The sequence below is a fragment of the Cervus canadensis genome, chromosome 29 (genome assembly GCF_019320065.1).
Source record: "Cervus canadensis isolate Bull #8, Minnesota chromosome 29, ASM1932006v1, whole genome shotgun sequence".
Lineage (NCBI taxonomy): Eukaryota > Metazoa > Chordata > Mammalia > Artiodactyla > Cervidae > Cervus > Cervus canadensis.
In genome coordinates, this window is record NC_057414.1 from 41150090 (window position 1) to 41162430 (window position 12341).

Genomic DNA, 12341 nt, shown 5'->3' on the forward strand with positions numbered 1-12341 from the left:
CGAAATGCAGGAGACCTGGGTTCAATCCCTGGGTTGGGAAGATCCCCTGGAGAAGAGATGGCAACCCACTCCAGTATTCTTGCCTGGAGAATTCCATGGACAGAGGAGCCAGGCAGGCTATAGTCCACAGGGTCGCAAAGAGTTGGACATGACTTAGTAACTGAGCAACAACAACTACTGACTTGGGCATCCCTTCCCCTTGAATCTGCTCCCAAGGGCATCCCAACCAGACATTTCATAATCAGTCTCAGAACTCTCATCCAAGCTCCATAGGGTGTGGCTTCGGGTCCAGCTAAGGGGCCAGGTCTCCATCAGTGTGAAAGGCATTTGAGCTGCTGACAGACCCTCTCTGCACAGACACTGGAGGACCTGGATGCAATGCTGGTCCTAGAGACAGAGAGCCAAGTCTGCTGGGCTCAAGGGAGCAGGGGGCCCTCTTGACCCCCTGGCTTCTTCTGGACTTGCTGGGCTGTTCCTCCTCTACCCTTCTCCTTTCCTAGGTTCACTGTCTTTTCCCTCCCCAGGCTCCCTCCCTTGTCTCAGGGTTCCTAGACCTTCCCAGGACCTTTGCTTCACTGTCTGCTCCCCAACCACGCTCCTTTTCAGAGGTTCTGCTTCCTTGTGCCTCTCTCTCCTGGTCACTCCATCATTCCACCGACACGATACCTCACTGGATCCTAGAGGTGCCCACGGGCAGGTGAGTGCGAGAGTCTGGCTTGGGGACAGTCGCCCTCCCCAGGTTTTTTCCCCACTGAACACTGCATCCTTTCATATCTGTCTATCGACTTCCTTTTCCATTTGTCTATCTCTGCTTCCTTGCCTCGGTTTCCCTATCCTCTGTCTCTTCTCAGGCTTTCATCCTTATATAACGCTGGGAGGTGGACTCTGTTACCATCCACATTCTAGATATAAGGACACAGAGGGGCTGAGAGTTTAGGTGACCTGCCAGGACGGCAGAGGTGGTAACTGGCTGCGCCCGACCAGTTGCGCCAAAGGTTGGTCTCCAGGCTGCCGGCCACCCTCCGACTCCTACTCCACCCACCGACCACGCCCACCGACCAAAAGCCCCGCCCCATCCGGTTATGCCCCGCCCTCGCCCCGCCCCGCCCCGGCTCGGGCTGCCGGAGGACCCGGAGCTGAGGCACCCGAGGCCGCCGCGGCGGCGGGGACGATGTGGTTCTTTGCCCGGGACCCGGTCCGGGATTTCCCGTTCGAGCTCAGCCCGGAACCCCCCGAGGGCAGCCCGCCGGGACCCTGGATCCTGCACCGCGGCCGCAAGAAGGTGAGAGCGGCCCCACTCTGCAGGCCGCGGCCGACCTCGGTCTCGCCTAGCCAGCGCCGCCGGCTCCGCCGCGTCGCGCCCGCCTGACGTGGCTGTGGAGCCTCTTAGGACTACGGGCCGAGGGAGGGGGACGGGCAGTGTCGACGTGGCGGGAGGAAGGGCCGAGGGACCCACAGGCGGACCCAACCAGGGTTACGTGGGCCGGGTTCAGTCTCTAAGGGCTGACTTGGGGAGAGACCCGGCCGGCGGCCCTTCTCTTCCGGCACTGAACCAACTCCGGGGACTATCTCGGAGGTGGAGTGGTCAGCAACGTGAGGCCCCTCTGCCCTCCCCCAGGCCACAGGGAGCCCGGTGTCCATCTTCGTGTATGACGTGAAGCCCGGTGCCGAAGAGCAGACCCAGGTGGCCAAAGCTGCCTTCAAGCGCCTCAAAACTCTCCGGCACCCCAATATCCTTGCCTACATCGATGGGCTGGAGGTACCTACCAGCTGCTCAGTCTATCCAACCTCTGTCCCTCACTTTCTCCCAGTCCTGTCTTCTGTCTTCCTGTGGATTTCCAGCCCTTCTGCGCCAGCGCCTCACCCCCCAGATTTGACTTCCCCTTCTCTGCCCCTATCTCTATCATGTCTCTCATCGCTTCTTCCTCTCCCCCCATCCCTCCCTGATACCCCGTGTTCCCTTCTTCAGACAGACAAATGCCTCCACGTAGTGACAGAGGCTGTGACCCCGCTGGGAGTATACCTCAAGGCGCGAGTGGAGGCCGGTGGCCTGAAGGAGCTGGAGCTCTCCTGGGGGCTACACCAGATTGTGGTGAGATGTGGGGGCAGTGGGGATGAGAGCAGGGTGGGGGCTGCAGCTCCTGGGCTGTGATGGATCCTTCTGCCCTTAGAAAGCCCTCAGTTTCCTGGTCAACGACTGCAGCCTCATCCACAACAATGTCTGCATGGCCGCTGTGTTCGTGGACCGCGCTGGCGAATGGAAGCTTGGGGGCCTGGACTACATGTATTCAGCCCAGGGCAATGGTGGGGGACCTCCCCGCAAGGGGATCCCTGAGCTTGAGCAGTATGATCCCCCGGAGTTGGCTGATGGTAGTGGCAGAGCGGTCAGAGAGAAATGGTGGGTGCCTAGGGGGAGTATGCCCCATCCTGCCCTATTCTGGAAGCCTCTTGTAGCCTCAGGACCCCTGGACTAGCTGGCACTCCCTCCATTCCCTGCTGCTTGGCTGGGGAGGGAACCAGGGTCCTCAGGGTGGAGCCCACTCCTGGCTCCCAGGATCCTCAGGGAGGAAGGGCAGGATAAACACAGGCTTTGGGGTTAGGTGGTTCTGAATTTGAATGTTATGTCACCTGGGATGGATGTCCTTGCTTCTCTGAGCCTCAGTTTCCTGATCTGTCAATGGGGGCTAATGAAACCTGCTTCTTGAGGCTGATGGGATGATCAGCTAAGGAACACAGCCCAGGGTTTGCCATGCAGTGAGTGCCTGGTGCCCAGGGTAGGTTGGAGGCCTATGCTGGCAGGTGGCAGAGCCTTGAGCAGCTCTGGTCACTGTCTCAGGTCAGCTGACATGTGGCGTTTGGGCTGCCTCATCTGGGAAGTCTTCAATGGGCCCCTACTTCGAGCGGCAGCCCTGCGAAACCCTGGGAAGGTGAGTGTCCGACCCCACCCGCACCCCAGCCCCTCTCCCCCAGCCAACCAGCCACTGCCCTGACCCTGACTCTTCTCCCGCAGATCCCCAAATCACTGGTGCCCCATTACTGCGAACTGGTCGGAGCCAACCCCAAGGTGCGTCCCAACCCAGCCCGCTTCCTGCAGAACTGCCGGGCGCCCGGTGGCTTCATGAACAACCGCTTCGTGGAGACCAACCTCTTCCTGGAAGAGATTCAGGTGAGCCCCTTGCCCCACCCTGGGCTCTGGCCCTACATTCCTCACCTCTGTGCACCTCCCCACTTTACAGGCTCCCTGATAATTAGACCCTTGGAGACAAGCACAGATGATGGAGCTAGGCTCTTTGGGTTCATACCCTGCCTCCAACTATTGCTTATTTAAAATACTTACCTATCTATTTATTTGGCTGGGCTGGGTCTCAGTTGTATCTTGCAGGATCTTCCATCTTCATTGTAGCATGCCAGATCTTTAGCTGTGGCATGTGGGATCTAGCTCCCTGACCAGGGATCAAACTCTGGCCACCTGCATTCGGAGCTCAGAGTCTTAGCCACTGGACCATCAGGGAAGTCCCTCTAGTTATTATTTATATGTGACTTTCCTCGGCTGAAGTTCAGTCTTATTAATAGTACCTACTTCAGAGGAGGAGGGTGAGGAGTCAGTGAGTCTGAAGTGCACAGTACAGGGTCTGGCACATAGTGGGTGCTTTGTGAGTACTCCTGGCACTCTGTTAACTACACACAGACATTCCAGCCCTGGCCCTGATGTTGACTGCAGGGTGGGGAGGAAGAGTCAGACCCAGACCCCTGCCCTCAAGGCTCTAGCATGGAGTGAATGATCCAGGTGTCCACCCTTGGGGACTTTCACTGGGGAAAAGGGACAGAAAACATGTAAATGAGGAAATGTGCTTGCTGAATGCAGACAAGTGCCGGGAAGGGAAAAAGTGAGGATGATGCCTAGGGAAGGGTTCTCTCAAGGGTGACGTTGAGCTGTGACCTGAGGGTGTGAAGGTGGGAGTCATGGGGATGCTAACTGGGGAAGAAAGTTCCAGGCAGAGGGAACCTCTTTGTGAGGAGGGAGCCCTCAGCTTAACCTCCCTGAACCTCAGTTTCCGTATCTGTGTGGTGAGGATAATGGCGGTGTCTGCTGAACCACAGGGTTGTTGTAGGGAATGCAGAAGGGAGGCTCTGCCCCCTGACCTGGCCTTGTGTGGGGCATAGAGAGGTGATGAGAGTCTGGAATGGGAGGAGTGACAGGGCTTCCATGGCCCTCCTTGCTCTGTGGAGTCTTGACTCAGATGGGGCTGGGGGGCCGTCAGAGGATGGGAACCTGCGCTGAAGGAAAAGGTGCTGGAGAAGTTGAGCCTTGCCGCCCCCTGGGCAGTGTGGGGCAGCAGGAGCTCCATTACATGGCGTTCCCACACGGCTGGCTCTGCCAGGCTGCCCTTCTCCTTGGTGTGCGCCCCATAGGAAACAGGCTATTTCTGGAGGGTCCCGAGGAGAATGTGGGAGGGCCGTGCCCAGAGGCCCCCCTTCCCATCAGAGAGCAGAGCGGTGGAGGACGCCAGCTGTGACTCTGTCGGGGGCAACCTTGGATGTGGCTTGGCCTCTCTTTGGAACTGTGCTCCCCAAACCCTGTGTCAGAGCACCAAGCCTGCCTCCCACGCCAGACTGAGCTGCTCCAGCTCAACCAGGTCCTCCCCAACCCGAGTTAGAGGTCACTTCTGGGCCAGGCAGTGGCTGTGGCCATGAGGGTCCAACCAAGAGCACAGGAACTTTGAAAGCACACCGGACGGGGTTGTAATGCACACCCGGCCTCTCTTGCCTGGTGACCTTGAGCCTCAAGCCGCCTCCTTTGTAAACGGGGGAATGACAGCACTTCTTCACAGGGCACAACACAGCAGAAGTGCCACACCACTGGGCCACACCTTTGTATTTATTTATTTATCTGTTTTATTTGGCTGTGTTCAGTCTTGTTGTGATATACAGGATCTTCATTGCATCATGCAGGATCTTCTGTTGAAGAGCACGGACTCTCTAGTTGTACGTGAGCTCAGTTGCTCCACAGCATGTGGGATTTCAGTTCCCTAACCAGGGATCGAACCCGCATCCCCTGCATTGTAAGGTGGATTCTTAACCACCGGACCACCAGAGAAGTCCCCACACCCTTCCTTGACTGCGGCTTACCTGTGTGACTTTGGACAAGCTCCTTGCCCCTTCTGTGCCTCAGCTTCCTTGGATTATTTCATCTGTGTAATGGTTTTAGAATATAACCCTGCCTGGCTATGTGGTCTGTGCTCAGGAAATGTGAGTTGTGGATAGGACAGCCTCGGGCAGGTTAGAAGGATGGAGGGAGACCGTTGAGCTGACAGTGTGGGCTGTGTCGGCTCAGTGAGAGGACCAGATCTGGGGGTAGATGCACCTCATCCCTGCCTTCCGACAGCCTGCCACGGTCTCTACCGCAGAGCTGCCGGTGAGCCCAACCCAACAGGGCCAGGCGGCAGAGTAAGCCCTTATTCCCTGTTTTCTTGTGCCGTGTGTTTAATGGTACGCGTGGGTTAGTGGTGTCCTCTGTGGTCCTGAGGAGCTAAGGCAATACTGATAAAGGGCTTGATCCCCTAGTGGCCGCTTTCACAGCAGCAGGTCAGGTGGCAGGCATGCTGGGCGCCTCCAGCATGGCAGGCGCTGTGCTAGCAGCTTTTATGTGCATTTTCTGGTTGAATCCTCAGAACAGTTGTGAGGCAGTACAGTTATTACTCCATTTTACAGTTTGGGGAACTTGCCTAAGGTCATGTTGTTGTTTAGTTGCTCAGTCTTAACACTCTCTAGTGAAAGTGAAACTGTTAGTCACTCAGTCATGTCTGATGGACTGTAGACCGCCAGGCTCCTCTGTCCATGGGATTTTCCAGGCATGAATACTGGAGCAGGTTTCCATTTCTTTCTCCAGGGGACCTTCCCAACCCAGGGATCAAACCCACATCTCCTGCATTGGCAGGAACATTCTTACCACTTAAAGCCACCTAAAGTCACATGGCTAATAAATGGGAGAGTTGGGCTTTGAACCCAGGCAGTCTGGCTCTGCAGGCTTTTTTTCCTTCTGGTTGGAGGTAACCCCATGTCCTGGCCCTTGGCTGAAGGGACCGTGACCAGGATGATTTCTTGTTCCCTGCCTCCTGCCCACTCTCCCCCAGATCAAAGAGCCAGCTGAGAAGCAAAAGTTCTTCCAAGAGCTGAGCAAAAGCCTGGACTCGTTCCCCGAGGATTTCTGCCGGCACAAGGTGCTGCCCCAGCTGCTGACTGCCTTTGAGTTTGGCAACGCGGGGGCCGTGGTCCTCACGCCCCTATTCAAGGTGAGCGGGGCCTGGAGCCTCAGGACCTGTGGGGCCCAGAGACTGGCTGGGTGGTCTGAAAGGCAGAAGAGAGGGCCGTGGCTGGGGCGGGCCAGCCTTGCCAGCGTCCTGTGAGGGGAGTCTGGTCAGGGGGACCCAAGCCCACTTGAGGATCTCTGACATCGGCGGTTCAGCAGGCCATGGCCACGTGACCAGCTGTCAGGGAGACAGAGACTTCCTGTCCTTGGTGACGGGAAAATCTGTGCCTCCAAAATTCTTTTTCCAAAGACCCTTTGCTTCAGAACCTACAGCCCTTCCTCCATTTCCTCAGGACAGCCTCCCTGGTCTGACCCGGGCACTCTGGTTCCCAGGGCCCAGGGGTCAGCTGCTCACCGCCTTGCTTTCCTTCCTCCCTCCTGACCACTCAGCACTCAGCCGTCTTGGCTTCTTGGGGCTGGATCCTCTCTCCCTCCTCAGATCCCAGCCCGTCAGTACCTGGGCACCTGCCATTCCCTGCTCAGTGGGAGAACCCCTTCCCCAAAGGAACCTGGCGTGAGGGGAGGTGGGGAAGACAGCAAGTACATCCTGTGTAGCTGGGAACGCCCAGAAGTTATGGGCAGAATCCTGTGTGCACGTGGGATCTAGTGCCTGATTACAGGGAAAGGCCCAGAGCTTTTGCGAGCCTCCTAAGAGAGGCCTGACCCAGAAAGGGTAAGGGTAGGGCTAACTTGACGTGGAGTCTGGGCAGAGGGGCTGCTGAGGAAATGCCCGCCTCATCCCACCACCATCACCCTGTTCCCACTTCGAGAAATCAGCAGGGAGACCAAGGAAGTTCACTGAGCCCGGGGACGTCATCCCACTCGTGTGGACGTGGCTGAGCCCCTCTTCCTGCTCCTTCTCAGGTGGGTAAGTTCCTCAATGCTGAGGAGTATCAGCAGAAGATCATCCCTGTCGTGGTCAAAATGTTCTCCTCAACCGACCGGGCCATGCGCATTCGCCTCCTGCAGCAGGTAGGGGCCGTGGGGAGAGCCTGCCCGCTTCTGCTCCACCCAGACCTCACCCTGGCTGCAGGGGAGGTCCCTGCCTCACCTCCAGCCCCAGGCAGATAACTCAAGCCCTTGCTTTGGCTGCATGGGGACCCCAGAAACCCCTCCTCGAAACATACACACAGGTGAGGGAGCAGAGGCTATGCTCTCAGGAAGTCAAGATACTTACCGGGCTCATTGGAAGCGTAGGGAACTCCCCCCACCCAGGCTGCATGGCTCAAACTCTTCTCCCTGTGCCGCCCATTCTCCCGGGTTGAGCCTGTTGTTCTGTTGTTTAGTCACTAAGTCACATCCAGCTCTGTGACCCTATGGACTGCGGCATGCCAGACTTCCCTGTTCTTCACTATCTCACAGAGTTTGTTCAAACTCATGTCCATTGAGTCAGTGATGCCATCCAACCATCTCATTCTCTGCCACCCACTTTTCCTCCTGCCCTCAATCTTTCCCAGCATTAGGGTCTTTTCCAGTGAGTCGGCGCTTCACATTAGGTGGCCAAAGTATTGGAGCTTCAGGATCAGTCCTTCCAATGAATATTCAGGGTTGATTTTCTCTTGAGGGGGGATAGCGTCTCTCTTGCCAACCCCTGGGCAGTTGGGAGCATCAGACAGGGTTGATGGGACTGGGGATGGGGGGCCACTGGTGCACTAGGTATCCAGGTATCATCAGTCCTTCTCCAACTCCAGACACACCAGCCTCCTCCCAGCGCTCCTCTAGACAGTGGTTATACCCTTTTAATAGAAAAGGTCGGGAGGTTCCAAGATGGGGTATGACCATTCCACCTGATGAGCAGGACCAGAGGCTCGGCTCTCCGGCACCCAGTCCCTGGCTCTTCTCAGCCCCCTCCCTCGCCCCCAGCACCCTCTCCATTCCATTTGGGCCTGAGACCAGAGGCACAGTGGGGGGTTCAGGAGACTCCCTGGCCAGCCAGTGCCTGCTGGGTAGAGAAACCATGCCAAGGGTGGTCCCCTGGCTCTGGTGAGGGGTGGAAGGCCTCACCGTGTTCTCATGCCCCAACCGGGCCGCAGATGGAGCAGTTCATCCAGTACCTTGATGAGCCAACAGTCAACACCCAGATCTTTCCCCACGTTGTGCACGGTTTCCTGGACACCAACCCTGCCATCCGGGAGCAGACGGTCAAGGTGGGTGTGGGCATGCCCACAGGGGCCACCCCTGGTTTTCTAAGGCTCAGAGGGGGCTCATCAGAGGACACAGAGGCCTTGGTTTTGGTCTGTGGGTCAAGCAGGGTATGGGAGGGGCAGGCACTGTTCTGCATGTGGGTCCTGGCTGTGGGTATAGCACTGCAGGTGGTGGTGGGAAGAGGGTGGGCATGGCCAAGAGTCCTGAGTTCAACAGACACAGTTCTGAGTTCAGCAGACATTCACGGAGACAGGAGTGCAGACAGGGGTTCCCCTTCCGAAGCCTTCTGGGTAAGGCCCAGGACCAGGTTGGGGAGGGCTCTGGCGGGTCTCCTTAGCACCCAGGGTCACTGGTGCCCTCCCAAAAGGCCGCCCCCATGTGTGGCACCCTGCCCGCTCCGGCCCCCACTTTTGCTGTCTCCCGCCCTGCAGTCCATGCTGCTCCTGGCCCCAAAGCTGAATGAGACCAACCTCAACGTGGAGTTGATGAAGCACTTTGCGCGGCTGCAGGCCAAGGACGAGCAGGGCCCCATCCGCTGCAACACCACGGTGTGCCTGGGCAAGATCGGCTCCTACCTCAGTGCCAGTGTGAGTGCCCCGCACACGTGGCAGGAGTTCTGTCAGCGTCACAGCCACAGCCCCCAGGCCAGGTCCCCTGGTGTGGGGGCTGTCACCCCCCCTACACACACACACACAGACCCAGGCCCTGGGTGCTCCAGTCCCCCTGTCTGAGGGACAGAGTAAGTTGTGCCAGGTCGCACAGCCGGTAGGTGGCTCCTGGAACAGATCCTAGGTCTGCTTACCCCCTCGGGCTTGCATCCCTAGGGCTCACGTCCCCTCCCTTCAGCCAGGGTCTGTGAATGCAGACACTGCAGCCTCCAGGCACTTAGCAGGAATGACTGAATGGGTCAGCAGGGCAGGCAGGAAGGGAGGCGTGGCCCAGTGCCGGGGCAGCTTCTTCTGGCCTCTGTCACTTTGAGCCATGGGCTGGTGATCTGGAAGGACAAGCCAAGATCCAGGGTTGTCGTTAGTGTTTAACTCACACTTGTTAGACTCTGGAGGCCCTGTGGTTGGCCTCTGTTGTGGCAGTTCTGGGCCCCAGGATGGACCCTATACTCAGGAGCCCTCTTCCTGCCCCAGACCAGACACAGGGTCCTCACCTCCGCCTTTAGCCGGGCCACAAAGGACCCGTTTGCACCGTCCCGGGTCGCGGGCGTTTTGGGCTTCGCCGCCACCCACAACCTCTACTCGATGAACGACTGCGCCCACAAGATCCTGCCTGTGCTCTGCGGCCTCACCGTGGATCCTGAGAAATCTGTGCGAGACCAGGTGAGGCGTCGCTGGGGCTGGGCCCTGGGGCTGGGTCTCTGGGGGTACCTGGGCTCCAGCCGGCCTGGCAGGCTCACAGGAACCTCGGAGGCCCCAGCTCTGCCCCTTGCTGCCCCACAGGCCTTCAAGGCCATTCGAAGCTTCCTGTCCAAACTGGAGTCTGTGTCAGAGGACCCCACACAGCTGGCCGAAGTGGGTGAGTGGCCCACGCTCATGTTCCCTGTTCCTCTTGCCACTTTCTTGACTGTGGCCTGTTGTGGCCCCCGTCTGCCTCACTGGAGTGTCTGAAGAGCCCCAGGGGACAGACTGTAAAGCACTCTTCCCACCTCCCACTTCACAGTTGGGAGAGTGCAGGCCTGGGGGAGGACGGCGCCCACTCTAGGTTGCTCTGTTTCTGTTAGTGCCTTCCTATCACCCTCCCCATGGAGGCCTGAGGTGTCTGTACCTGTCTTTCCTGTCCCTGCCCAGAGAAGGATGTCCACGCAGCCTCCAGCCCCGGGATGGGAGGAGCCGCAGCCAGCTGGGCAGGCTGGGCCGTGACGGGGGTCTCCTCGCTCACCTCTAAGCTGATCCGGGCACATCCCACAGCTGCCCCGGCTGAGACCAATGTCCCCCAGAGACCCGCGCCTGAGGGTGAGTGTCCTGGACTGAGAGGGCTTGGAGTCCCCCCCACCCCCCGGATGCTGATGGGGACGCCCCCAGCCCCAGCAACCTCTGCCCTGGGCTGAGACCTTCCTGGGGCTCAGTGGGCGGGAACTCAGCGAGCCTCTGCTCCCCAGGACTTCCTGCCCCGGCTCCTACCCCCGTCCCTGCCGTGCCTACGACCTCAGGCCAATGGGAGACACAAGAGGAGAGCAAGGACACCGAAGAGGACAGCAGTGCTGCAGACAGATGGGATGATGAAGACTGGGGCAGCCTGGAGGTGAGTGGGGCTGAGGAGAACTCCCTCAGGGGGACCCAGCTTCAAGGTCACAGACTGCCATTCAGGGAGCTCACGTGGGCTTGGCTGGAGTCAGATCTGTCCTCATCTGCAAGTATCCTAAGCAGGAGTCACGGAGCAGCCATTGTGGGTCAGAGCCGACAGCTGAGCCCCATCTCAGCTCTAGAAATGAGAGGCCAAGGTGGTGGTGGTTGGGTCTGCCCACTTCTCTTCCTCGCTCCCCTCCCCATCCCTCCTATGGCTGTTCTGGGGCTCACCTTGCCCTGTGATTAGCAGAGAGAGGTTACCCCCAGGCCTACAACCAACCTGTCCTCCCTGAGGGTGGGCTCAGGATGGGCTGAGGCCGGAGTGGCGCTGTCCTAAAGAGAATGCGGGCAGAGCTCCAGTCACCAGCAGTTTCTGCCCCTGAGGCCACAGGCAGGGGTGTGGAACTCAGGATCTCATTCCCCACCTCACAGAGGAGTGACAACAGGCCTGGTTCAGTGTGTTCAGTTTATTGATGGGACACAGGGCTGAGGAGAAAATGAGATGGAAGACAAAAGAAGAAAGGGTGGAGCCCATAGCTGGGCAGAGACTGGGGGGCTTCCTTGGCCTTTCGGGTGGAGCAAGAGGGCTCTATGGTCGTGCTTTCCTCCCCACCCTGCAGCAGGAGGCCGAATCTGTGTTGGCTCAGCGCGATGACTGGAGGACTGGGAACCAAGCCAGCCAGCCTGGGCAGGTGAGCTGGTGGGACAGAGGGTGTGTATGGGGGGCGGGCTGGCCCCTGCTCCTCCCTCCCCTTCTCTAGCACTGTCTCCTTCTCTTCTGCAGGCCAGCAACCCTGGCCACAGATCCCAGGAGTCAGACTGGAGCAGCTGGGAAGCCGAGGGCTCGTGGGAGCAAGACTGGCAGGAGCCAAGCCCCCCGGAGCCACCCCCTGAGGGCACACGGCTGGCCAGCGAGTATAACTGGGGTGGACCGGAGCCTAGTGACAAAGGCGACCCTTTTGCCGCCCTGTCAGTGCATCGGGAGGCTGGGGCGCAGGTACTTGGTGCCTGTCCAGTGGGAGGGTGCAGACCTGGGGTCCTCAGCTGAGTAGGCCTCCACTGCAGCCCACACTTCCCTTTTCAGTCAAGGCGAGACTCCTGGGGTGATGACAACTGGGAAGGCCTGGAGACTGAGAGCCGTAAGTGTTTACCAGCCGGCTGATGGCCTGGGCCTACCCTCCACCAGGGCAGGCATGGGAAGGGAAGCTGAGACCCAGGTTGTCCTGACACCTTCAGCCGTCCCCTTCTTGTTCCCAGGACAGGCGAAGGCAGAGCTAGCCCGGAAGAAGCGCGAGGAGCGAAGGCGGGAGATGGAGGCAAAACGCGCTGAGAAAAAGGCAGCCAAGGGCCCCATGAAGCTGGGAACCCGGAAGCTGGACTGAACCGCGAGTGTGGGCCCTTCCCAGCCTCGGAGGCCCCACAGATGTATTTATTGTACAAACCATGCGAGCCCGGTCACCCTGGCCAGGCATATCTCACATGTACATAATCAGAGCCACAATAAATTCTATTTCACACCTGTTGTGCTGGGCTCAGTCCAGCGCCTCCAAGGAGGCTGGAGTCTGGCGCTGCCCTTTGGAGTCTGCGCCCAT

The 12341-nt window shown here is 58.8% G+C and overlaps 1 protein-coding gene across 2 annotated transcripts; it reads left to right on the forward strand.

Annotated features, from left to right (window-relative positions):
• Positions 1–1091: 1091 nt before the first annotated feature.
• Positions 1092–12266, forward strand: SCYL1 (SCY1 like pseudokinase 1). 2 transcript variants are annotated; one of them, XM_043451427.1, is made up of 18 exons: positions 1092–1282; positions 1619–1759; positions 1970–2092; positions 2172–2398; positions 2837–2927; positions 3011–3166; positions 6135–6293; positions 7175–7282; positions 8344–8457; positions 8887–9042; positions 9595–9783; positions 9904–9979; positions 10252–10416; positions 10563–10705; positions 11370–11441; positions 11534–11746; positions 11834–11888; positions 12007–12266. In XM_043451427.1, the coding sequence occupies exons 1-18, from the start codon at positions 1172–1174 to the stop codon at positions 12129–12131; spliced, it is 2424 nt and encodes an 807-aa protein (XP_043307362.1). In that variant the 5' UTR covers positions 1092–1171; the 3' UTR covers positions 12132–12266. The 2 variants fall into 2 exon arrangements, with proteins under 2 accessions (XP_043307362.1, XP_043307364.1); XM_043451429.1 differs by having other exon boundaries at positions 11373–11441.
• The last annotated feature ends 75 nt before the right edge of the window (positions 12267–12341 follow it).

What these genes read in the sequence shown, in the direction of transcription:
- SCYL1 (XM_043451427.1), top strand. Translation starts at nt 1,172, where the DNA reads ATGTGGTTCTTTGCCCGGGACCCGGTCCGGGATTTCCCGTTCGAGCTC. An exon ending in AGAGCGGTCAGAGAGAAATG is followed by an intron (nt 2,399 to 2,836) that starts GTGGGTGCCTAG and finishes TCACTGTCTCAG; the next exon opens with GTCAGCTGACATGTGGCGTT. An exon ending in TCCTCACGCCCCTATTCAAG is followed by an intron (nt 6,294 to 7,174) that starts GTGAGCGGGGCC and finishes GCTCCTTCTCAG; the next exon opens with GTGGGTAAGTTCCTCAATGC.